The sequence below is a fragment of the Lathyrus oleraceus genome, chromosome 4, assembly GCF_024323335.1.
Source record: "Lathyrus oleraceus cultivar Zhongwan6 chromosome 4, CAAS_Psat_ZW6_1.0, whole genome shotgun sequence".
In the NCBI taxonomy this organism is placed as follows: Eukaryota; Viridiplantae; Streptophyta; class Magnoliopsida; order Fabales; family Fabaceae; genus Lathyrus; species Lathyrus oleraceus.
This window is the reverse complement of record NC_066582.1, coordinates 281897960-281924648: the sequence shown is the minus strand read 5'-3', so window position 1 is coordinate 281924648 and position 26689 is coordinate 281897960. Positions and strand designations below refer to the sequence as shown.

Here is a 26689-nt window from a genome sequence, read left to right as displayed (position 1 = left end):
ATCTAGTCTTTAAGGGTAAGGGATTGGTAGTTTATATGGTGGTGGAGGCATGTATGGTTTTGCCTTCTCAACTACCTCTTTGGTTTCATATTTTGCCTCTGGTTTATCAGGTTGGCCATTTTTCTAAGCCATCGGCGAAATTTGTGTTCTGGGATCAACTAGTCCGTCTAACTCTGTCCCACTCCGCAATGTGATAGCATTAGCTTGACCTTTCGGGTTAGGTTGAGGTTGACCAGCGAAAGTTCCAGCTGGAGTTGCGGTAGTTGCTTGTTGCTGGGCTACTTGAGATATTTTAGTTTCCAACATTTTGTTATGAGTAGCCCAAGCATCTACTTTAGTTTCTAATTGTTTCACTAATTCTGAGGTATGGACGTTTTGGTTCATAAACTCCTTATTTTGTCGTGTTTGAGAAGCAACAAAGTTTTCCATCATTAACTCAAGATTATATTTTTTAGGCGTTTGAGGAACGGCTTGAGGTGCGCTCTGAGTTGGCTTCTGGTAACTAGGAGGTGGTTGATTTGGAGTATACAAGGCGCTGTTATTCTTATAGGAGAAGTTAGGATGGTTTTTCCAACCTGGATTGTAAGTATTGGAGTACGGGTTTCCTTGAGCATAGTTTAACTGGTCAGGTGTGATGCCTGCTAGTAATTGGCATTCGAAAACATTGTGTCCAGGTACTCCATATAAGTCACAACTTTGGGTTACGGCAACCACGGTGGCCACGGAATTTATGGTCAAACTTTCAATCTTTTGTGTCAGGGCGTCTACCTTAGCATTGACGTGATCTATGCCACTGACTTCGTACATACCTCCTTTTGGTTGAGGTTTCTCTATAGAAGTGCGCTCTCCTCCCCATTGGTAGTAGTTTTGTGCCATATTTTTAATAAGTTGATAAGCCTCTTCACATGGTTTGTCCATTATAGCGCCTCCAGCTGCAGTGTCTAGGTTTAATTTGGTGTTAAAGGAGAGACCACCATAGAAGGTGTGGATAATGAGAAGTTAATATAATGTAGTTTTTTGTGTCAAGTGATATGTTGTTAATGATTTCTTTTATCATATGGTAGCTTGTTATAAATTTGTTTCTTTGATTGATCAACTTGCAAAAAGATACAAGATTGTTATTGTGAAAGATCCAAAAAAAAGTGAATATCATAATAAAAATGGTTGAAAATAGTAGGATAGAGATATTCACTAGATTAGCTTCTTATAGATAAGTGGTTATAATCATAAAGGACTTTCAAAATAAAACCAGACATGCTTTAGGGTTACAAGTGAGGCTTATAGATTTGTCCCCATGCCCTAAAGTATAAGTTTTCATGATGTAGAGATACACTTTTAGATCAATTTTTGGCCTTTCCTGGCACGACACAACACATCATGCACACAATACTAACAATGTTATATTAATGAATCATTTCCCAACATGTTCTATATTATTGAACTCATTTACTGTATCCATACTATTTCACCTTGTTAGCTACTAAACTAAACTTGTGACTATCATAATTGTTTTTATTTTGCCTATGCTTATTAACAAAAGATAGATTTTTACAAAATCATTCTAAGTTACCTTTCACTCCCTGTGGGTTCGACATCCCTAATACTTTATCACTTGCTACTTAAAACATACATGTATACTTGCATGTGATATCACATGTTTTCAAGCAACAATTAAAAATGGGTTAATTGTATGTACATCATTTTTATCCTCGAGTGTTCAGACACAGGTTATACTGCTTGTTTGTTCTAACACTTGTTTTCCTCCTAAACACAATCATAACAAGGCAACGAACAACATTTTTCCGATTTTACACGATCAAACCCTTTTTCTTTAAAATCAACCAACACATAAGATTTTTCTAACCAAGAAATACGTAGCTTTGAATTTTCCATCGTATCAAGAAGTACGTAGCTTTGAAATTTCCATCACATCAAAAGATACGTAAGAGCAAGAATCAAATCTTGTCAAGTACAATAATAAAAAAAACCTTTTTTTCCTTTGTTTATATATTATATTTCTTGTTTGAGGATTAGGAAAAAGTAAATATAATAAGGTTAATAATATATTTTGCATAATTAATTAGAGCTAGCAGTTTCTTGAGCGGGTGTCATAGAGTGTTAATACATTCCCGACGCATAATCGACTCTCAATCCTAAATTTGGTTTCAAAGACCATTCTTTTTGTTTCAAAAGGGTTTTATCAATGTTTCCCCTATTTAAATAAACTTTGATAGAGACTTCATTATTTTTTAGCATTTCTCGAATATTTTTTACGCTGTAATAAAAGGGTTACATGGAGAAAGTATTTCCCTAGAACTAGCAGCTTCTAGAGTCATCAAGGAAACACCTCAAAATATGTGGAAGGATGTATCTGCTATTAGCTCCAACTTACTGGTTTGTGAGAGAATTTGAATGTAAGCAATGTCTTACTCGAAGACACAAGTTTGTGCTTCCTGAGTAGATTGAGGCACCTGAGAAGGTAAAATGATTGAAAACTTAGGGTGTGATTTTATAGCCGGTAAGGGAGATTCCTGTAGCGCTAAAACTAAATGATTTAGATATCTTGTCTAGACCTTCTTCTTTTGCAAGATTTTTATCCCAATCCTACTTATTATTAGATTTGGTCGTTGAAGAAGACCGATCATTTGATCTCTTACTCCATCTTTCGTCCTGCTCAAAGGAACCCGACTAGTTCTAAGTAGTGGGCAAGACCTCAATGTTTAGAGGGCTGCTTCGTGGTCACCTTCGCTTGAGTAGAAAATGGGGTGAGGAGAGGATCCTGGAGCGCAACAGCCATCGCCCCGGGTTTCTTCCTCTAGAAAAAAAATCCTAAGGGATGGCATGGTATCTGCAAAAAAAAGGCAACTAGCTAGCGTCAAAGTAATATCAAAAGCAAATATTAAAAAAAAATCCCTCCCCTACCCATAGAGCTTTTTTCTTTCTAGGGCATCAGATGTGTCCACTATCGTCTGGGTGTTAATGAGTTGCCTCTCCTACTTATAGGGCTATATATCCAAAGGATCTTTATCTTCTTCAAAACCCAAGTGTTCCAAGTTTACTCGATCCACTTTCATTGACATTTCTTTTGGGTCAAAGATTCATAAGGGATGGCGTAGTCATGCGATTAATGCTTGAGATGGATCTATACCTAGTATTTCTGGATCATTTCTTTACATTTTCCGGCTTTAGATAGAAGATCTAGTTTGGATATATTCTCTCTCAATGACCCTTTAGAATACTAAATGGACCTCTGTAGTCTAAGGAGTTACCAGAAGGAATCAATCCTTAAAATTCTTCCAATTATCTATGTAAACGCCAAACATCTTGGATACCTGAAAAAGTAAGATGTCCACAAAGGGGATCCTTCAAGGTATATGACATTATGAAAAAGATTAAAAACAATATCTAAATAGGGTTCTTTGTCCTGGTATTCACCAGTAATAATAAACTTTAACAAATGAACAAGTTATCAAGCGTAGCTTGGAAAAGGAAATCTTTAAGTGCATAAACACCACCTCATCAAAACCATTGAAGGGCAATTGGAGCTTCAACCGAGAAAAGATAAATTCATTTAGGGGGATGGATAACCCATCAAAATAACTACAGATCATGTTCCTAGTGTCAACATGTGAAACCAACCAATTATAGGATGAACCCACTCCTATGTGACCTTCCTCCACGTTATCCATGCTATCAAAATAGAAAAGCATCCCTACTAGTTTGGGGTCCAACAAGGCGGTACAAACTAGCATCTGCATGATCTACCAAAAATGTGTGCCCCGACAAACCATGTCTTCTCAGCTGTCATGAAAAAGATAATGTCGATTAGAAACTGCATAATGGCTCCAAAAATTAAGGTGATCCCTAATTTATATGTCATAAGGATCTCGATCGTGGGCGGCCATAAAGGTGTTAGTGAAATAGCGATGGTGTCACTCATTTCGAGCCACTATAGTAACATTTGTATCTGTAACACCCTTCTAAAATACCCCAATAATTAATTAAAACAACAAATATAAATCAGAGTAGATATGCAATTTAAGGGTGTCACACTTGACACTTCACACCATTCATCAAAATAGCTTGTCATGCTCATTTATAAATCAAATTAAGACATTGCACAATTCGCAGCGGATAGAAGATCTAACAGTATACAAACCATGTAACACATTACATGTAAACTGTTCAACAACCAACAAATGAAACAAGGTAAAACATCCCGTTCCGATGTTACATCTACCAGAGCATGACCCACTAAGGAACTACACTAGACTCCAAGCACTAGCTTCTACTCAATCACTGCTCGTTACCTGAAACATAGTTGTAAGGGTGAGTTCCTCAATCGATATAATAAGCATTATAAAATATCATGTAATGCTAAGTAATTTAACACATTTCATCACCCAAATCAGATCACACATTCAGCAACGGCAACATCAACTCATATTCATACTCATACCCATACTCATACTCAACACAACCACAAAACACACGTATAATATTGGAATACATCCATTCATATTATACGCCATACATACATTATGCAATGAGACTCCATGCATGCGGTACCGACTATTCGTGAACATATAGTTCAACCTCACCGATCAAATCCAGATACGGCTACCAAGCTCACTAGTCCCACTCATTTGAGACCTAGTGACTCACTCACTAATTCCTCACCATGGGAATTAGCTACCACCCCAAGGGTTATGATATGCACGCTAATCACCTAGCATGCAAACATCAACAACAATCCACAATACTCACTCACTAATTCCTCACCATGGGAATTAGCTACCACCATAAAGGCCACAATATGCACGCCACATCACCTAGCATGCAAACATTCACAACATTCCAAGATGGACATATGCTCACACTCTAAGCCATAAACAATCCATTCACAATTGCATACATAACATATACATTCACAGCATTATGCATACCATCATACATCATCAGCATATTTATCACAAAATCATATCATGTCATGCCAAATCATAAATCACAGTATTAGCACACTCTACTAATACCTATACAGCTCAAAACAATGGGAAAATGATCCCTCATATATCATACACCAATATATGCCAATCCTCAATTGCACACAATAATTAAATATCATTTTTTCACTTTTCAAACAGTGTTAACCGGTTAACGCCCTGGGTTAACCGGTTAACGCAAACAGAACACGCTTCCTGGCACATCATAACAGTGTTAACCGGTTAACACCCTGGGTTAACCGGTTAACGTAAGATAGACAGCAATATTTCACAATTCATAACAGTGTTAACCGGTTAACACCCTGGGTTAACCGGTTAACGCAAGACAGAAAGTTGTTCCTGCGCTAACACGAAGCAGAATGCAGAATTCTCCGCATTTTCCGCCGTTGGAGGACTTCCGGACCTCCGATTCCAATTCCGTAAAAAGCTACACGTTCGGAAAATCACAACTCACCCAAATATAGATTCAATTACAGCTTTAACATAACTTATTCATCACAATTTTTCAGCACTCATCATCCCAATTAGCGTCAATTCAACGGCTTATTACTACCCATTACATGTTAACCCATAATACCCATTAAGCGACGATAAACCCCCCTTACCTGAGTTAATCCGGCAATCCTTTAGCTTCAAGCTCTTCCTTCTTCAACCTTCTTCTCCTGCTCTTCCTCTTTGCCCTTCTCTCACTTTCTGTCGCTTCTCTGATTTTCACGTGAAAACCCTTTTTACCAAATGGAACTCTTTATATATATTCCAACTTATTATTCCAATAATAATAATTCCAATAATAATATTCAAATTATTTAATTAAATTAATAAATATATTATTAACTTAAATTAAATAATTATCTTATTTTATCGGGGTGTTACAACTCTCCCCCACTAAAAGAGTTTTCGTCCTCGAAAACATACCTCAAGTGAATAACTCCGGATAAGACTCCTTCATCTGACTCTCAAGTTCCCAAGTCACATTGCCACCTGCTGGTCCTCCCCAAGCTACCTTTACCAAAGCAATCTCTTTACCCCACAACTGCTTCAACTCTCGATCCTCGATCCTCATAGGTGATGTTTCAACAGTCAGGTTATCTCTCACCTGTACATCATCTACTTGGACCACATGCGACGGATCAGGAATGTACCTCCTCAACTGAGACACATGAAAAACCTCATGCAAATTCGCAAGTGACGGCGGTAAAGCGACACGATAGGCTACCTCCCCTATCCTCTCCAAAATCTGATAAGGACCAATAAATCGAGGTGTCAACTTCTTCGACTTCAAAGCTCGACCAACCCCAGTTATCGGAGTAACACGAAGAAACACATGATCTCCCTCTTGAAACTCAAGTGACTTCCTCCTCTTGTCGTGATAACTCTTCTGACGACTCTGAGCAATCCTCATCTTCTCCTGAATCATCTTAATCTTTTCCGTAGTTTGTTGAACAATCTCCGGTCCAACCACAGCACTCTCACCGGACTCATACCAACATAAAGGTGTCCGACATCTCCTACCATACAAAGCTTCAAACGGTGCCATACCAATGCTCGAATGAAAACTATTGTTGTAGGTAAACTCAATCAAAGGTAAATAACTATCCCAAGCACCTCCCTTTTCCAAAACACAAGCCCTCAAAAGATCCTCCAGTGACTGAATCGTCCTCTCAGTCTGACCATCAGTCTGCGGATGATATGCAGAACTCAATCTCAGCTTAGTTCCCAAAGCCCTCTGCAAACCTTCCCAGAACTTCGATGTGAATCTAGGATCTCTTTCCGAAACAATACTCGACGGAATACCATGCAAACTTACAATTTTCTCAATATACAATTCAGCTAATCTCTCTAACGGATAATCCATTCTGATCGAAATGAAATGAGCCGATTTTGTCAATCTGTCAACAATCACCCAAATAGCTTCAAAATTCTTAATTGTCCTCGGTAAACCAGAAACAAAATCCATACTGATACTATCCCACTTCCACTCTAGAATAGCCAACGGTTGCATTAGCCCAGACGGCTTCTGATGCTCAATCTTTGACTTCTGACAAGTCAAACAAGAATAAACAAAACTCGCAATTTCTCTTTTCATTCCCGGCCACCAAAATAACTTTTTCAAATCATGATACATCTTCGTAGCCCCAGGATGAATACTCAGGCCACTACGATGTCCTTCCTCAAGAATACTCTTCTTAAGTTCGGTAACATCCGGAATACACACCCAATTACCAAATTTCAAAACACCATTCTCATCAATTCTGAATTCACCACCTTGACCTTGATTCACTAGAGTCAACTTATCAACCAAAAGCACATCGGATTTCTCACCTTCTCTAATCTCATCCAGAATACCACTCGTTAATTTCAACATTCCCAATTTAACACCATTGTGAGTACTCTCACACACCAAACTCAAGTCTCTAAACTGCTCAATTAAATCCAATTCCTTAACCATTAACATAGACATATGCAATGATTTCCGACTCAATGCATCAGCCACTACGTTTGCTTTACCCGGATGGTAATTCAAACCAAAGTCATAATCCTTCAGAAACTCTAACCATCTCCTCTGTCTCATATTCAGCTCTTTCTGGTCAAACAAATACTTTAAACTTTTATGGTCACTGAAAACCTCAAATCTTGACCCGTACAAGTAATGCCTCCATAACTTCAGAACAAATACCACAGCTGCCAACTCTAAATCGTGTGTCGGATAGTTCCTCTCATCAACCTTCAGTTGTCTCGAAGCATAAGCTACAACCTGCTTATTCTGCATCAAAACACCACCCAAACCCAACAATGAAGCATCACAGTAAACCTCAAATGGTTCCGATGGACTTGGTAATATCAGAATAGGAGCAGTAGTTAACCTTCTCTTTAACTCTTGGAAACCTTCTTCACATTTTAAGTCCCAAACAAACGCTTGCCCCTTTCTAGTCAACATCGTCAACGGTAACGCCAACTTAGAAAATCCCTCAATGAATTTCCGATAATAACCTGCAAGTCCAAGAAAACTCCTTATCTCAGAAACTGACTTCGGATCTTCCCACTTAGATACCGCTTCTATCTTAGAAGGATCAACAGCAACACCACCTCTTGAAATCACATGACCAAGAAAACTAACCTCTTCTAACCAAAATTCACACTTAGACAGCTTAGCAAATAACTTCTTTTCTCGTAGAACTCCTAAAACCATTCTCAAATGCTCAGCATGCTCTTCTTCCGATTTCGAATACACCAAACTATCGTCAATAAACACCACAACAAACTTGTCTAGGTAAGGATGGAAAATCCTATTCATATACTCCATAAATACTCCAGGCGCATTAGTCACACCAAAAGGCATTACAGAATACTCATAATGTCCATACCTTGTTCTGAAAGCAGTCTTCTGAATATCCTCAGTTTTCACACGTATCTGATGATACCCCGATCTCAAATCTATTTTGCTGAACACACTCGCACCAACCAACTGATCCATCAAATCATCAATCCTCAGCAAAGGATACCGATTCTTGATCGTCACTTTATTCAGTTGCCTGTAGTCCACACACAACCTCATAGTACCTTCTTTCTTCTTAACCAATAACACTGGTGCGCCCCACGGTGACACACTCGGACGAATAAATTTCTTATCCAACAGATCTTCCAGCTGACTCTTCAATTCAGTTAACTCAACAGCAGACATACGGTACGGAGCCATCGATATCGGCCTAGTACCAGGTACCAAATCAATCGAGAACTCAACTTCACGCTCTGGCGGTAATTCATTCACTTCTTCAGGAAACACATCAGGAAAATCACACACCACGGCTAGATCGCAAATCACCAGTTTATCTTTAGCCTCCAAAGTCGCTAACAGCATAAACAACTCTGCCCCATCTGCTACTGCCTCATTCACCTGCCTTGCTGATAGAAACAAACTCTTTCCTTCCTCAATCTCAGGAAAGATCACAGTCTTATCAAAACAGTTGATATAAACTCGGTTAAACACCAACCAGTTCATACCCAGGATAACATCAATCTGTACTAGTGGAAGACACACGAGGTCCATCCCAAAGTCTCTACCAAAAATACGCAAAGGACAATTTAAACAAACTGAAGTAGTAGTCACTGAACCCTTCGCAGGAGTATCAATCACCATACTTCCATGCATCTCAGATATCTCTAATTTAAGTTTCACAGCACAATCCAAAGATATAAAGGAATGAGTCGCACCTGTGTCAATAATAGCTACAAGAGGAAAGCCATTAATATAACACGTACCTCGGATCAAACGATCATCTGCAGAAGTCTCAGAACCCGATAAAGCAAAGACCTTGCCTCCCGACTGGTTCTCCTTCTTCGGCTTAGGACACTGTGGGCTAATATGACCCACCTCTCCACAGTTGAAACAAGTCACAGTCTTCAACCGGCACTCTGCAGCCAAGTGACCACCTTTTCCACACTTGAAACACTTCTTCTCATTACTGGTACACTCATGGATACGATGTCCAGCCTGACCACATCTGAAACACTTAGCAGGGGCACTGGAGTCTCCCCCACTAGGTCTCTTCATCCCACTCTGTCTCTGGAAACCTTTGCCAGCTGCATACGGTTTCCCACGATCATTCTGACTCTTGCCTTTCCTATCAACCCTCTGCTGATAGCTCTCCGCTCTGGCCTTGGTATCTTGTTCAAAAATCCTGCAACAGTCAACCAAGTCAGAAAACACTCTAATCCGCTGATACCCAATAGCCTGCTTGATCTCGGGGCGTAACCCGTTCTCAAACTTCACACATTTTGAAAATTCCCCAGTAGCCTCATTATAGGGAGTGTAATACTTCGACAGCTCTGTGAACTTAGCAGCATACTCAGTAACAGACCGGTTGCCCTGCTTCAATTCTAAGAACTTTATCTCTTTCTTTCCTCTGACATCCTCTGGAAAGTACTTCCTCAGGAATCTCTCTCTGAACACCGCCCAAGTGATCTCAGCACTCCCAGCAGCTTCCAACTCAGTGCGGGTAGCAACCCACCAATCATCTGCTTCCTCTGACAGCATATGCGTACCGAACCTGACCTTCTGGTTATCGGCACACTCAGTCACTCGAAAGATCCTCTCGATCTCCTTCAACCACTTCTGAGCACCATCTGGATCGTATGCTCCCTTGAACATTGGAGGATTGTTCTTCTGGAACTCACTCAGTTGACGAGCAGCTCCCAATCCCACAACATTCGGATTCCCTCCAAGTACTCCAGCTAGCATACCCAGAGCCTTAGCAATCGCAGCATCGTCTCTACCTCTTCCAGCCATCTCTATTCTGAGAACCCAACAAGCTAAAACAATAAGTACTGATAGGGTTACACAACACCTATCACATACAGGGAAACAGAATAATTACGACTCGACTCGACCGACTATGCTCTGATACCACTAATGTAACACCCTTCTAAAATACCCCAATAATTAATTAAAACAACAAATATAAATCAGAGTAGATATGCAATTTAAGGGTGTCACACTTGACACTTCACACCATTCATCAAAATAGCTTGTCATGCTCATTTATAAATCAAATTAAGACATTGCACAATTCGCAGCGGATAGAAGATCTAACAGTATACAAACCATGTAACACATTACATGTAAACTGTTCAACAACCAACAAATGAAACAAGGTAAAACATCCCGTTCCGATGTTATATCTACCAGAGCATGACCCACTAAGGAACTACACTAGACTCCAAGCACTAGCTTCTACTCAATCACTGCTCGTTACCTGAAACATAGTTGTAAGGGTGAGTTCCTCAATCGATATAATAAGCATTATAAAATATCATGTAATGCTAAGTAATTTAACACATTTCATCACCCAAATCAGATCACACATTCAGCAACGGCAACATCAACTCATATTCATACTCATACCCATACTCATACTCAACACAACCACAAAACACACGTATAATATTGGAATACATCCATTCATATTATACGCCATACATACATTATGCAATGAGACTCCATGCATGCGGTACCGACTATTCGTGAACATATAGTTCAACCTCACCGATCAAATCCAGATACGGCTACCAAGCTCACTAGTCCCACTCATTTGAGACCTAGTGACTCACTCACTAATTCCTCACCATGGGAATTAGCTACCACCCCAAGGGCTATGATATGCACGCTAATCACCTAGCATGCAAACATCAACAACAATCCACAATACTCACTCACTAATTCCTCACCATGGGAATTAGCTACCACCATAAAGGCCACAATATGCACGCCACATCACCTAGCATGCAAACATTCACAACATTCCAAGATGGACATATGCTCACACTCTAAGCCATAAACAGTCCATTCACAATTGCATACATAACATATACATTCACAGCATTATGCATACCATCATACATCATCAGCATATTTATCACAAAATCATATCATGTCATGCCAAATCATAAATCACAGTATTAGCACACTCTACTAATACCTATACAGCTCAAAACAATGGGAAAATGATCCCTCCTATATCATACACCAATATAGGCCAATCCTCAATTGTACACAACAATTAAATATCATTTTTTCACTTTTCAAACAGTGTTAACCGGTTAACGCCCTGGGTTAACCGGTTAACGCAAACAGAACACGCTTCCTGGCACATCATAACAGTGTTAACCGGTTAACACCCTGGGTTAACCGGTTAACGCAAGATAGACAGCAATATTTCACAATTCATAACAGTGTTAACCGGTTAACACCCTGGGTTAACCGGTTAACGCAAGACAGAAAGCTGTTCCTGCGCTAACACGAAGCAGAATGCAGAATTCTCCGCATTTTCCGCCGTTTGAGGACTTCCGGACCTCCAATTCCAATTCCGTAAAAAGCTACACGTTCGGAAAATCACAACTCACCCAAATATAGATTCAATTACAGCTTTAATATAACTTATTCATCACAATTTTTCAGCACTCATCATCCCAATTAGGGTCAATTCAACGGCTTATTACTACCCATTACATGTTAACCCATAATACCCATTAAGCGACGATAAACCCCCCTTACCTGAGTTAATCCGGCAATCCTTTAGCTTCAAGCTCTTCCTTCTTCAACCTTCTTCTCCTGCTCTTCCTCTTTGCCCTTCTCTCACTTTCTGTCGCTTCTCTGATTTTCACGTGAAAACCCTTTTTACCAAATGGAACTCTTTATATATATTCCAACTTATTATTCCAATAATAATAATTCCAATAATAATACTCAAATTATTTAATTAAATTAATAAATATATTATTAACTTAAATTAAATAATTATCTTATTTTATCGGGGTGTTACAGTATTCATGTGGGACATGGTAGAGGAAGAAAGACAGATGGGTGCATCCCTCAAATCAAGGTTGTAGGAGTTCATTTATCCATCTTCTTCAGAAGATCTATCAATATTCTCATTAGTAGAAGTATTGATGGGTCCATCGCCACTCTCTATAAAATCCTCACTAGACCCAAAGCTTTCGGTAAGTACGACTAGATTGGGGTTGGGTTGGTTAACCACTAAAGGCTCGACATTTGGATTGTTTGGAATTTCAAATATTGTAGAGGACGAAGAATCCTGGCCATCAGGCTCGTGTACCATGTCCACAAAAATATTTCATATATTGTTCATAGTAAATATAGAAAAACAAAGCATGAAAAAGGTAATATAAATGGTACTTGAGGTAAAAAAGTGAAGTGGAGAAATGATTAAAAGCAAGAGAAACTAAAAAATAAGGATGAACCAGGAAAAATGGATCAAAATAGAAAGAAGGTGGCAAAATATGAAGTCATCGGAGCTTAGATAAGGAAGAAAGGGCTTGGGAAGAAAAGTAAGTCTCAATTGTAAGTGAGAACAAAAATTATTTGAAAGGTTAATACAATATTTATATACGGGAGTAAAATGGGTAAATCAACGATAAATAATGAAAGAAAATGGGAAGATTAAAAAACAACGGTCAGATTTCATCTCGAAAACATAACGGCACTTGAGTACACTCGATCACCCTAGAGTGAAACACCACACCCTAACCTACGAACCCAAGACCACATGTAAGGGAAACATGTGAAACGTCTCAATGATGAGACTAACATTTAAGCAGTGGTCCCAAAATCTCTTTCGTTTGTCATTGCAAAATTCCATCTAAGGATATCTGACCCAACTCTTTGGAAGGCTTCCCGTACATCACGCATGGTTTTGGGCCGACCATATGCTTAATAGTGCATAAGATCAATTGTCACGCATGGTATATAAACCACTACGAGTGCAGCCTGAGATACGATTTTAAGCATAATTCATTATACTTATTTTATCCACTGACCGACTTGAACATTGAAGTGTAAATTTTGCAGATTCATTCGTGCATGGAGATTTGTACCCGTTCACACCAACCATTTTAATTCTAAAATCGAACAGTAACCCCTAAAGAAATTTCTATTGAAACTCTCATATTATTTTTGCAACTTAGACATATGATTTTGATTTTCTCACACATTTAAAATAACGGGCATTTTTTTTGTACCTTACAATATTTTCCACTCTAACTCACATTACGCTTGAAATGTAATGAAAATGTATTCATCGTGTATAGGAACATAGTATGAATAGTATGTGATTTTGTTTCTTCAATAGAAGAAAAATAAAATGAAACTATTAATTCTAGTTTTTCAAATATGGTATGGTGTCAAATTGTCCCTATTAAATATATTTTGGTTGTCAAAAAGTGATACTACTCTGATATATTTATATATTCAACGCTATACATAGTTAAGTAATGTGAGATTCCACACAAATTACAAACAACTTCAATCATCTTAAATATTAACATTACAAAATTACAAGGTGCTAAGCGCCATTATGACTTCTATAAATTAAGTAGATATACAAGTATTCCATTTCTTATCTATATATTTGATTATTAAAATTTGATTAATTATCAATATGATTTGAATAAAATTCATATTGTAGTATAATGGACATTCAAATTTTATACTTTAGGCATTCATACTCAATTAAAACAAAATAACTTTTTGCTTATTTAAAATCAAAAAAAAATTAAGTCTTTCAAATAATAATTTTTACAACAATTTTTATAAGAAAATCATATACATCCTTTTAAAAATCAATCTCTCTAAATTAATATTTAAAAAATGAAGAGATTCTCTCTCCACTATTTATCACTCTCTTTTTTTTCTAATTCATTTAATTTCTTGTACTAATAAGATTGATTTATAAACGTTTACAGAATTTTTCATTTCCTTAAAAATATATCAATTAAACATATTTATCAGCTAATTCAATCAATAATTTTATTAAAATATTATAAATTTAATAAATTAATTTTCAATTATCAACATGTAAATTCGTTCGTCCGTCAAAAATTATAGATATCTTTTACAAAATAAAGCATAGGTGTAGGCGTAGCAAAAACAAAAATCCTAAAACTTTTTTATATTTAAGCTCTATGGTAGCTCTTTTCATCTTTATGTGGTTCTTCTCCACCACTGTGACAAAATTCAAATGTCCCTAGTGTCTATATGCATCTCCGGACGCATCTTTTCAAACACACCTTAGATAAAATTGTTGATAAATTCTTATTATGTTAGAATTTAGTCCGAAGATGCATCTATGTATGCGTTAAAGGTTAATTTGGAGATGCGTCTATGTCAAAACTCTTAGTTCAATATTCAGTGAGTTTTTCAAAGATGTAACTCCGGAATATGCTCTATTAATTCAAACCAAAAACAACATAAAACATTGGCAGATGGAAAAATGTAACACCCCGATAAAATAAGATAATTATTTAAATTGAGTTAATAATATATTTATTAATTTAATTAAATAATTGGAATTATTATTATTATTGGAATAATAATTATTGGAATATTATTGGGATTATTATTATTGGATTATTTTTATTGTTATTATGGGAATAAAAGTAGAAATCAGTAAAAAGGTTCCATTTGGTAAAAAGAGTTATTTTCACGTGAAAATGGAAAAGAGGCAGAAAAGGGAAAAAGGGCAAAGAGCCAGAGGACGAAGGTTGAAGGAAGGAAAAGCTTGGAGCTCAGAGATTGCCGGATTTACTCAGGTAAGGGGGGTTTATCATCGATTAATGGGTATTATGGGATAATATGTGATGGGTAGTGAGAAACCATTGATTTGCCTCTGATTGAATGATGTATGATGAATTTGTGAACTTTTGGGATGAACGAAATTGGGATTAAAATTGAAGAAATTCGTAGGAATTAGAGGTAGAAAGGTTAGAAATTTGTGAAATCGAAAGTGTATGATTCGTGTTAGACGAGATGAATGAATTGTGTGTAAAATTTGGACTGTGGAAGGTTGAATTGGATAGATCTCGTAGCAGGAGAAGCCATTGCAGATCTGGAAATTCTGGTTTCTGGTCATACGCGTATGGCACTAGGCAATACGCGTATGATATGGCTGGTACGCGTATGGATGAGGCCTTACGCGTATGAGTGAAAGAGATGAGGTTTTGAACGTGAAATTGTCTCTGTTGGTACGCGTATGAGAATGTGGTACGCGTAGCATACGCGTATGGGCATGGGCAATACGCGTATGGACTTGGTCAGACGTGGGCAATACGCGTATGGGCATAGGCAATACGCGTATGGGCAGATTTGTGATTTTCCTGAACTGTTGTTGTGCAGTTTTTGGTTGTTTAGGCTGAGTGATGTACTTAGCTGAGGTATGATGTTGTAGGGATCATTTCCCGTGGTTTTAAGTAGTATAGGTATTAGTAGAGTGTGCTGATACTATGATTGATTATGTGGCATGATATGATATGCATGTGTAATGAATGTGTTGATGATATGTGATGGTATACATGATGTTGTGAATGTATGCATTGTGAATAGACTGTTTTATGGCTTAGAGTGTGAGCATATGTCTATTCTTGAATTGTTGTTGATGTTGCATTGCTAGGTGATTAGCATGCATATGTGGCCTTTATGGTGGTAGCTAATTCCCATGGTGAGGAATTAGTGATGTTAGTCATTTTGGACTGTTGTTGATGTTTGCATGCTAGGTGATTTAGCGTGCATAGCATGGCCCATTTGGGGTGGTAGCTAATTCCCATGGTGAGGAATTAGTGAGTGAGTCACTATGTCTCAAATGAGTGGGACTAGTGAGCTTGGTAGTCGTGCCTGGATTTGGACGGTGAGGTTGAACTATATGTTCATAAATAGTCGGTACCGCATGCATGGAGTCTCATTGCATAATATATGTATGGCGTATAATATGAATGGATGTATTCCAATATTATACGTGTGTTTGTGTTGTTATGGAGTATGATTTGAGATTATACTTGTGTTTTATGTTGGTGTTGAGCATGAGATTGAGCTGATGTGCTGTTACTGATTGTATGTTGCGATTAGGGTGATTAATGTGTTAAATTGCTTAACATGACATTATATTCTATAATGCTTATTATATTGATTGAGGAACTCACCCTTACAACTATTTTACAGGTAACGAGAAATGAGTTGAGTAGAAGCGAATGCTTGGAGTCTAGTGTAGTCTCCTTAGTGGGTCGTGCTCTGATAGATGTAACATCGGGATGGGTTATCTTAACTTGTTTTAAATGTTTTATTGTTGGTTGAGAACCATTTTACATGTAATATTTTACATGATTGATGAAATTTATATCCGCTGTGTTTTATGCAAATGTCTATGTTTTGAATTAATAAAAGAGCATGACCATTATATTGTAGAATGGTGTGGAATATTGTGTGACACCCTTAAATGGCATAATTACTCTGATGTTGTATTTTGATATTTAATTTAAATTATTGGGGTATTTTAGAAGGGTGTTACATTAGTGGTATCAGAGCATAGTCGGTCGAGTCGAGTCGTAATTATTCTGTTTCCCCTGTACGGGATAGGTGTTGTGTAACCCTATCAGTACTTATTGTTTTAGTTGTTGGGTTTTCAGAATAGAGATGGCTGGAAGAGGTAGAGATGATGCTGCAATTGTTGAGGCTCTGGGTATGCTAGCTGGAGTACTTGGAGGAAATCCGAATGTTGTGGGAATGGGAACTGCTCGTCAACTGAGTGAGTTCCAGAAGAACAATCCTCCAATGTTCAAGGGAGCATACGATCCAGATGGCGCTCAGAAGTGGTTGAAGGAAATCGAGAGGATCTTCCGAGTGACGGAGTGTGCCGACAACCAGAAGGTCAGGTTCGGTACGCATATGTTGTCAGAGGAAGCTGATGATTGGTGGGTTGCTACCCGCACTGAGTTGGAATCTGCTGGAAATGCTGAGATCACTTGGGCTGTGTTCAGAGAGAGATTTCTGAGGAAGTACTTTCCAGAGGATGTTAGAGGAAAGAAAGAGATAGAGTTCTTGGAATTGAAACAGGGTAACAGGTCTGTTACTGAGTATGCTGCTAAGTTCACAGAGCTGTCAAAGTATTATACTCCCTATAATGAGGCTGCTGGAGAATTTTCGAAATGTGTGAAGTTTGAGAACGGGTTGCGTCCCGAGATCAAACAGGCTATTGGATATCAGCGGATCAGAGTGTTTTCTGACTTGGTTGACTGTTGCAGGATTTTTGAACAGGATTCCAAAGCCAGAGCAGAGAGCTATCAGCAGAGGGTTGATAGGAAAGGCAAGAATCAGAATGATCGTGGGAAACCGTATGCAGCTGGCAAAGGTTTCCAGAGACAGAGTGGGATGAAGAGGCCTAGTGGGGGAGACTCTAGTGCTCCTGTTAAGTGTTATAGATGTGGTCGGGCTGGACATCGTATCCATGAGTGTACCAGTAATGAGAAGAAGTGTTTCAAGTGTGGAAAAGGTGGTCACTTGGCTGCAGACTGCCGGTTGAAGACTGTGACTTGTTTCAACTGTGGAGAGTTGGGTCATATCAGTCCACAGTGTCCTAAGCCGAAGAAGGAGAACCAGTCAGGAGGCAAGGTCTTTGCTTTATCGGGTTCTGAGACTTCTGCAGATGATCGTTTGATCCGAGGTACGTGTTATATTAATGGCCTTCCTCTTGTAGCTATTATCGACACCGGTGCTACTCATTCCTTTATATCTTTGGATTGTGCTGTGAAACTTAAGTTAGAGATATCTGAGATGCTTGGAAGTATGGTGATTGATACTCCTGCGAAGGGTTCAGTGACTACTACTTCAGTTTGTTTGAATTGTCCCTTGAGTATTTTTGGTAGAGATTTTGGGATAGACCTTGTGTGTCTTCCACTAGTGCAGATTGATGTTATCTTGGGTATGAACTGGTTGGTGTGTAACCGAGTTTATATCAACTGTTTTGATAAGACTGTGATTTTTCCTGAGATTGAGGAAGGAAAGAGTTTCACTACGCCAAACAAGACCTTAGACAGCGCTTTTTTTAGCCTTAGACAGCGCTTTAAAGCGCTGTCTAAACCTCCGCTGCTAAAGGTTTAGACAGCGCTTTTTTGAATCTTAAAAGCGCTGTCTAAGCCCCCCCCCCCCCCTTAGACAGCGCTTTGGCCAAAAGCGCTGTCTAAGACCCTCCTATTTTAATTTTTTTAGGTATACCTTAGACAGCGCTTTTCAAAAAGCGCTGTCTAAGCCCCCCACCTTAGACAGCGCTTTGGCCAAAAGCGCTGTCTAAGACCCTCCTATTTTAACTTTTTTAGGTATACCTTAGACAGCGCTTTTGCCAAAAGCGCTGTCTAATCCCCCCCTTAGACAGCGCTTTTTACAAAAGCGCTGTCTAATGTATATATGCCATTTTGGCCTTTTTTCTACCAATTTTTGGCTAACAAATATATATATATACCAATTCAAACCAACTTTTTTTATATTAAATTCAAGATCAAGCAATTAAGATCCAAAGTAGAAATAGTTTTAAGTAAACCACATAGAACATTTCAAGTTTCTAGCCACTGCATCTGTCAACAGACATTTTCAGTAGTTATGATGAAGTTACCTGACCTCATTGTAACACATGTAATTCAATACAGAACAATTAAGATTATATATTAAAAGTTTTAGATCAAACATCAAACACTGCAACTGTTTTATTTTCAAAATACATAGAAACTTTTAGCATAGAACTAGAAAGCTAGACATGACAATGTTGTTAAGCAGAAAGACCAGCTTCTTCGAGCAGCTGTTTCACCTTAGTGATGTAATCACTCATTGCTTCATCCTTGGATTTTCCTGCAAAATAAATAAATATAATTTTGACTGTTGCATTGAAACTATAGATTGACGATGTCTTAGTGTCGTGTTTGTGTCGGTATTTCATAGCACAAAAGCACCATAACAAAATATTCACACTAAAAACCGAAACTTATAACTTTTTCTACCTTCAACAGCCTTCCATGCATCCCATTTAGCTCTGTCTTTCTGGCTGAAAATCCCAGGACGAGCTGTAAATCATACACAAAATCATGAACAATCATAATCCATAAGCCTTATTGCCTAGGGCATTTCTGTATTAGCCTACTTGAGTTTATCTACCGACATAAACATTAGCGAAACTGTTTAGAAGATCTTATAGAAATAGCTTATGACATGTCCATAAGTTGTTTTCAACTTATAACGGTTTGTTCGGCCTTAAGCTTGTGCCGGCCCTAACCCTCCACTCGTTATTGCAGGAAGGTGACAGTGAGGATTCAAAAGTGGAAATATCGATTTGAAAATGACTTCTTAAATAAAAGAAAACTCACCGGTGGTAACAGGTCCAAGAGTGGCTTGCTTGTACAATCCATAAAGGATAAGCAAGTTTTCATTTGATGGACTCTCTTTTAGAGTCTTGACTTTCGCAGCATGCTCCTCAAAATCCTCCTGGATCACATTAACCAAGTGTGTAATGCTTGAAGTAATCATTTACTTATACTTATAAGCATAATATCAAGCACATGCAGAATTTTGATACTATTTCTATGAAAATGAAAAACATTACATGTTATGTTCATGTTCAGTACAGAGATCAGATTTAACATTCCTGCATAAAATTCAGCAAACAGTTTGAATCACATCATTTGAATAACAGGGTTTTTTCATACTGATAGCATTGAACAATTCCCAGTAACCGATTGCTGATAAAGAACTCCCCCAATTATAGTAAAAAGCAAACAAACCAGACCAGCAGGACTAGCATGCTTATCCCAAATCGTCACATTAATAGCCACCGTGAGAAACTTATTCACAACCCCAGTAACCGTAAAAGCAGTAGCCGAAACCGCTTTTCTCGCAGCAAATCCAAAGAAACGGATAAGCAAACCAAACACACAAGACAAAGAAACCGCAAGAAACACATTCATCTCAAACAAACTCCCGGTACTCTAATATCCTTTAAGAATAATAGTAATTAGTAAATTCATAACCATGTAATATCTAATATAGTAAAATGTACACTAATATCCTTTAAGTGTGCATCTGAAGTATTGTAACGTTAAAGCATTTTAGGACTTTTAAGACAATATACTTAACTTTTTTAATTAATTTAATTTAATAATAAAATACAACTTTTATTACATAAAGGTAACTTTTGTTATAATTGTTAAATAAATATTATTTATAAACTATTTTAATCAATAAACACTATAAATTACATAAACTATTTGGGCCAAAACTCTTTTCTCGCAGCAAATCCAAATAAACTGATAAGCAAACCAAACACACAAGACAAAGAAACCGCAAGAGACGCATTCATCTCAAACAAACTCCCGGTACTCGAATTAATCGCATTCGAAACCTCAAAATTCTCTCCAGTTAGAAACCAAAAGAAAGGAGCAATCATTAAAGACAAGACAATACTTTAATGATTCCTTGAGAAATACTAGGGGGACAAACTCTTTCTACTCAATTGAAGAGTATAGTTCCTATACTCTAAAAGTTTGGAAGTTCATAAAAAAAACTCAAAGCCAACAATACTTCATAACAATGGAGATTTCTTTCTTTAACAATGAATTATATCTCTTTTAAGAAAATATCATAATTATTTAAACTTGTTATATACCATAATCATCTAATGTAACTCAACCAAATGGAAGCAACAAAAGAGAATATCCAAATGAGTGCGACTTATCAAGTGAATATTCTGCATCCTTACACATTAATGATTCACTATCACATGAAAAAATTAGGTGAGTAACATTGAAGCCCTACTCAATCTGCTCATAGTATCTACAACTACTCTGGCTTGGTCCCCCTAGTCCTAGTTAGTTAGTTGTATATAGTTTTAATAAAAAAAATGGTAAATATTGTGCAGTTCAATAAAAAAACATGATAATATACCTTAGACTCTTCTCCAGGCGCTTGAAACCAACATTAACAACTCTGCCCTTAAACTGATAGATGCAAACCACAGCTATGTCATGTAGCATTTGAACAATCCCCAAGGCTGATGTAGAATCCAAACTAATAGAAGAGAAGGATTGATTATGATCTCATTGCCAATACAAACTCTTTCCTCTCTCCACCAGACACTCCTTGACACATGTTCTCATACAATTAAGAATACAAACATATTTGTCAGTATATTAAACTCTATTATGTTGTTTTCGAGCATGACATTGATTATGACTAATTGAGACTCTAGTGGAAGCATGAATGTACCTCTCCAAGCCTAGCTCATAGATACCATATGTGAACAAGCTGCATATGTCAATGTTTCTTTTACAGTTAGGTGAGGAAACATAACATCATTCTTCACTTGTCAGTATATTAACATTCAGAAGCAGTGTTGCATAGAAAATCGTCAAAAGAAACCTACCTGCTTTTTAAGAACTTGGAATATGGTTGATCATTGTAAGTAACAGATCCGCCAATTATTGGTCGCAGCTTTTTAAGAACTTGCAAACGGTTCACTATATGCCTTTGGCGCAGCTTTTCCTACTGTTGCTGGGTTTCCAAAGACATTCCAAAACCTGAGAGTCTCATCTGCGGCTGCAGATGCCACAGTACACCCATCCGGGCTCTGTGTCATGTACAGCACTCTCGAGGTGTGACCGTTGAGTTCTGCCATCTTCACCATCAGAACCAAAAACATATTTTGCCCTAAGAAATTTGCATCTAGTATGATGAATAAACAACAATAAAAGCATCATAAGAACAATGCCTAATGATTTATATGATAACTACCTGTTCAGAACCAAAAACATATTTTGCCTTAAGCAATTTACATCCTATACCTTCCATGTAGATTTTGAATCCCCTGTTTTCGCTGACCTGAGCATTTCATGTAATAATCCTGGAGAAGATTTCAGAACATAAAGTTATATGAGATTATAAGAGCAGAATGCAATTGGTCATAATTTAAGCAATTTAGTGTTAAAATTTCAAAAGTAAGAAAAACAAAATGCATAAAGAATCAATCCTTGTGATTTGTGAGGGAAGTATCCACTACACCTATTCAAAACATGTTTGATCTAGTTTATCTGCTATTGAAAAGAGCAAACAGTGCTGTATTAGATTAGGTGCAGTCATTTCATTAATATTGTAATTTTCCTTCTTTTTTTGTGGGAGACAAATGTACAAATTGTCAAAGAATAAAAGAGATGAACCAAATATTACTTGCAGAATTGGTGAAGAGAATATTCATTAGTGAAACAGAGAAGAAGAAGAAATTATCCTGAACTAGAAAAGGGAAGACACTAAATCTTGGATCCTGGACTATGTTAGAAGATTCTAATCGGCATAACTTAAAATCTTGCAAACTGCTGTCGGCACAGCTCGCATTTTGAGACACTAGCATGACTGAATTTTCACATATCTTCTAGTTTAACTAATAAAACTCAGAAACCAAACAAAATTACAAGCGCCAAAACACAAATTATACTAGTGTTCACTAAAATCAGAACCAATGTGTGAAGAGCAAAGTGAAGTTAATAATGCCGACCTCAAAATCAAACCATGAGCATACACTGAATAGCATTCGCTTACAACCGGAAGCAACAAAAAAATTAAGAGAAGAAATAAACGGAACAAGTTCAACAATCATACCAACAAAAGGAAAAGGAACTTACTCTCGCGACTAATTTGTTTTAGGTTTTTGTATTCGCCGCCATAAGAGGAAGAATCGGAATCTGACATGGTGAAATCTATACCCTAAACCTAAACCACAGTCGTCGATGGATCACGAAACGAGAAGCAGAACCAAATCGGGGACGATCGGAAACCTAATTCAAGCTTTGAACAGAAAAGAAAGAAATGAAATAGAATCAGTTTATTCGAATTGAATGAGTTAAAAAGATTAGTGGAAGAAAAAGTTGAGATTACGATACGGAACTAGAAAACGAAAATGAGGAAGAGTTAGTTTAAAGAGAAGAGAATGGTTTTTACCGGTAGTTGAAGGAAGCATGACGTGTTGAAAGGTACAAAGATGGAAAGAAATTTCCCAGAAGCGTAGTGGACCGATTGAGGACGAGTCCAAAAGCACTTTCTAAACCCCCTTAGACAGCACTTTTGGTTTTAATTTTTTTTTTTAATTTAAAGACTTTAGACAGCGCTTTATCAAAAGCGCTGACTAAGGTCTATATTTAAAAGCGCTTTCTAAAAGCGCTGTCTAAGGGGGGGTCTTAGACAGCGCTTTCTAAAAGCGCTGTCTAAGACCCCCCCTTAGACAGCGCTTTCATTATTTTTTTAGAACATTTTCCGTGTTTTATTTTTATTTTAACCTTAGACAGCGCTTTCTTTTAAAAGTGCTGTCTAAGATGCGCTGTTAAAAGTCATTTTTGGCGTAGTGTTTGTTTCTATCTGCAAGGCAGGTGAATGAGGAAGTAGCAGATGGGGCAGAGTTGTTTATGTTGTTAGCGACTTTGGAAGCTAAAGATAAACTGGTGATTTGTGATCTGGCTGTGGTGTGTGATTTTCCTGATGTATTTCCGGAAGAAGTGAATGAATTACCGCCAGAGCGTGAAGTTGAGTTCTCGATTGATTTGGTACCTGGTACTAGACCGATATCGATGGCTCCGTACCGTATGTCTGCTGTTGAGTTAACTGAATTGAAGAGTCAGTTGGAAGATCTGTTGGATAAGAAATTTATTCGTCCGAGCGTGTCACCGTGGGGTGCACCAGTGTTATTGGTTAAGAAGAAAGAAGGTACTATGAGGTTGTGTGTGGACTACAGGCAACTGAATAAAGTGACGATCAAGAATCGGTATCCTTTGCCGAGGATTGATGATTTGATGGACCAATTGGTTGGTGCGAGGGTGTTCAGCAAGATAGATTTGAGATCTGGGTATCATCAGATACGTGTGAAAACTGAGGATATTCAGAAGACTGCTTTCAGAACAAGGTATGGACATTATGAGTATTCTGTAATGCCTTTTGGTGTGACTAATGCGCCTGGAGTATTTATGGAGTATATGAATAGGATTTTCCATCCGTACCTAGATAAGTTTGTTGTGGTGTTTATTGATGACATTTTGGTGTATTCGAAATCTGAAGAAGAGCATGCTGAGCATTTGAGAGTGGTTTTAGAAGTTCTACGAGAAAAGAAGTTATTTGCTAAATTGTCCAAATGTGAATTTTGGTTAGAAGAGGTTAGTTTTCTTGGTCATGTGATTTCAAGAGGTGGTGTTGCTGTTGATCCTTCTAAGATAGAAGCGGTGTCTAAGTGGGAAGCTCCGAAGTCTGTTGCTGAGATTCGAAGTTTTCTTGGCTTGGCTGGTTATTATAGGAAGTTCATTGAGGGATTTTCTAAGTTGGCGTTACCGTTGACGATGTTGACTAGAAAGGGGCAAGCGTTTGTTTGGGATTTAAAATGTGAAGAGGGTTTCCAAGAGTTAAAGAGAAGGTTGACTACTGCTCCTATTCTGATATTACCGAGTTCGTCGGAATCATTTGAGGTTTACTGTGATGCTTCATTGTTGGGTTTGGGTGGTGTGTTGATGCAGAATAAGCAGGTTATAGCCTATGCTTCGAGACAACTGAGGGTTCATGAGAGGAACTATCCGACACACGATTTAGAGTTGGCAGCTGTGGTTTTTGTTCTGAAGTTGTGGAGGCATTACTTGTACGGGTCAAGATTTGAGGTTTTCAGTGACCATAAAAGTTTAAAGTATTTGTTTGATCAGAAAGAGCTGAATATGAGACAGAGGAGATGGTTAGAGTTTCTGAAGGATTATGATTTTGGTTTGAATTACCATCCGGGTAAAGCAAACGTAGTGGCGGATGCGTTGAGTCGGAAATCATTGCATATGTCTATGTTAATGGTTAAGGAATTAGATTTGATTGAGCAGTTTAGAGACTTGAGTTTGGTGTGTGAGAGTACTCACAATAGTGTTAAATTGGGAATGTTGAAGTTAACGAGTAATATTTTGGATGAGATTAGAGAGGGTCAGAAATCCGATATGCTTTTGGTTGATAAGTTGACTTTAGTGAATCAAGGTCAAGGTGGTGAATTCAGAATTGATGAGAGTGGTGTTTTGAAATTTGGCAATCGGGTATGTATTCCGGATGTTACCGAACTTAAGAAGAGTATCCTGGAGGAAGGACATCGTAGTGGCCTGAGTATTCATCCTGGAGCTACGAAGATGTATCATGATTTGAAAAAGTTATTTTGGTGGCCGGGAATGAAAAGAGAAATTGCGAGTTTTGTTTATTCTTGTTTGACTTGTCAGAAGTCAAAGATTGAGCATCAGAAGCCGTCTGGGCTAATGCAACCGTTGGCTATTCCAGAGTGGAAGTGGGATAGTATCAGTATGGATTTTGTGTCTGGTTTGCCGAGGACAAATAAGAATTTTGAAGCTATTTGGGTGATTGTTGACAGATTGACGAAATCGGCTCATTTCATTCCGATCAGAATGGATTATCCGTTAGAGAGATTGGCCGAGTTGTATATTGAGAAGATTGTAAGTTTGCATGGTATTCCGTCTAGTATTGTTTCGGACAGAGATCCTAGATTTACATCGAAGTTCTGGGAAGGTTTGCAGAGGGCTTTGGGAACTAAGCTGAGATTGAGTTCTGCATATCATCCGCAGACTGATGGTCAGACTGAGAGGACGATTCAGTCGCTAGAGGATCTTTTGAGGGCTTGTGTTTTGGAAAAGGGAGGTGCTTGGGATTGTTATTTGCCTTTGATTGAGTTTACCTACAACAATAGTTTTCATTCGAGCATTGGTATGGCACCGTTTGAAGCTTTGTATGGTAGGAGATGTCGGACACCTTTATGTTGGTATGAGTCCGGTGAGAGTGTTGTGGTTGGACCTGAAATTGTTCAACAAACTACGGAAAAGATTAAGATGATTCAGGAGAAGATGAGAATTGCTCAGAGTCGTCAGAAGAGTTATCATGACAAGAGGAGGAAGTCACTTGAGTTCCAAGAGGGAGATCATGTGTTTCTTCGTGTTACTCCGATAACTGGAGTTGGTCGAGCCTTGAAGTCGAAGAAGTTGACACCTCGATTTATTGGTCCTTATCAGATTTTGGAGAGGATAGGGGAGGTAGCCTATCGTATCGCTTTACCGCCGTCACTTGCGAATTTGCATGAGGTTTTTCATGTATCTCAGTTGAGGAGGTACATTCATGATCCGTCGCATGTAGTCCAAGTAGATGATGTCCAGGTGAGAGATAACCTGACTGTTGAAACATCACCTATGAGGATCGAGGATCGAGAGTTGAAGCAGTTGCGGGGTAAAGAGATTGCCTTGGTGAAGGTAGCTTGGGGGGGACCAGCAGGTGGCAATGCGACTTGGGAACTTGAGAGCCAGAT

The 26689-nt window shown here is 38.1% G+C and overlaps 1 protein-coding gene and 1 long non-coding RNA gene across 2 annotated transcripts; both read right to left on the bottom strand.

Moving 5' to 3' along the window:
• Positions 1-18976: 18976 nt before the first annotated feature.
• On the bottom strand, positions 18977-22000 carry LOC127137120 (acyl-CoA-binding protein). Its single transcript, XM_051063605.1, has 5 exons — positions 21829-22000; positions 21271-21299; positions 19698-19815; positions 19335-19397; positions 18977-19185 (listed from the first exon to the last, which is right to left on the bottom strand). The coding sequence occupies exons 1-5, from the start codon at positions 21998-22000 to the stop codon at positions 19106-19108; spliced, it is 462 nt and encodes a 153-aa protein (XP_050919562.1). The 3' UTR covers positions 18977-19105.
• A 163-nt stretch (positions 22001-22163) lies between these two features.
• LOC127135446 (uncharacterized) lies at positions 22164-23402 on the bottom strand. The gene is made up of 3 exons (XR_007808557.1): positions 23317-23402; positions 23001-23163; positions 22164-22225 (listed from the first exon to the last, which is right to left on the bottom strand). It is a non-coding gene; the product is annotated as an uncharacterized LOC127135446 (long non-coding RNA).
• Positions 23403-26689: the final 3287 nt, after the last annotated feature.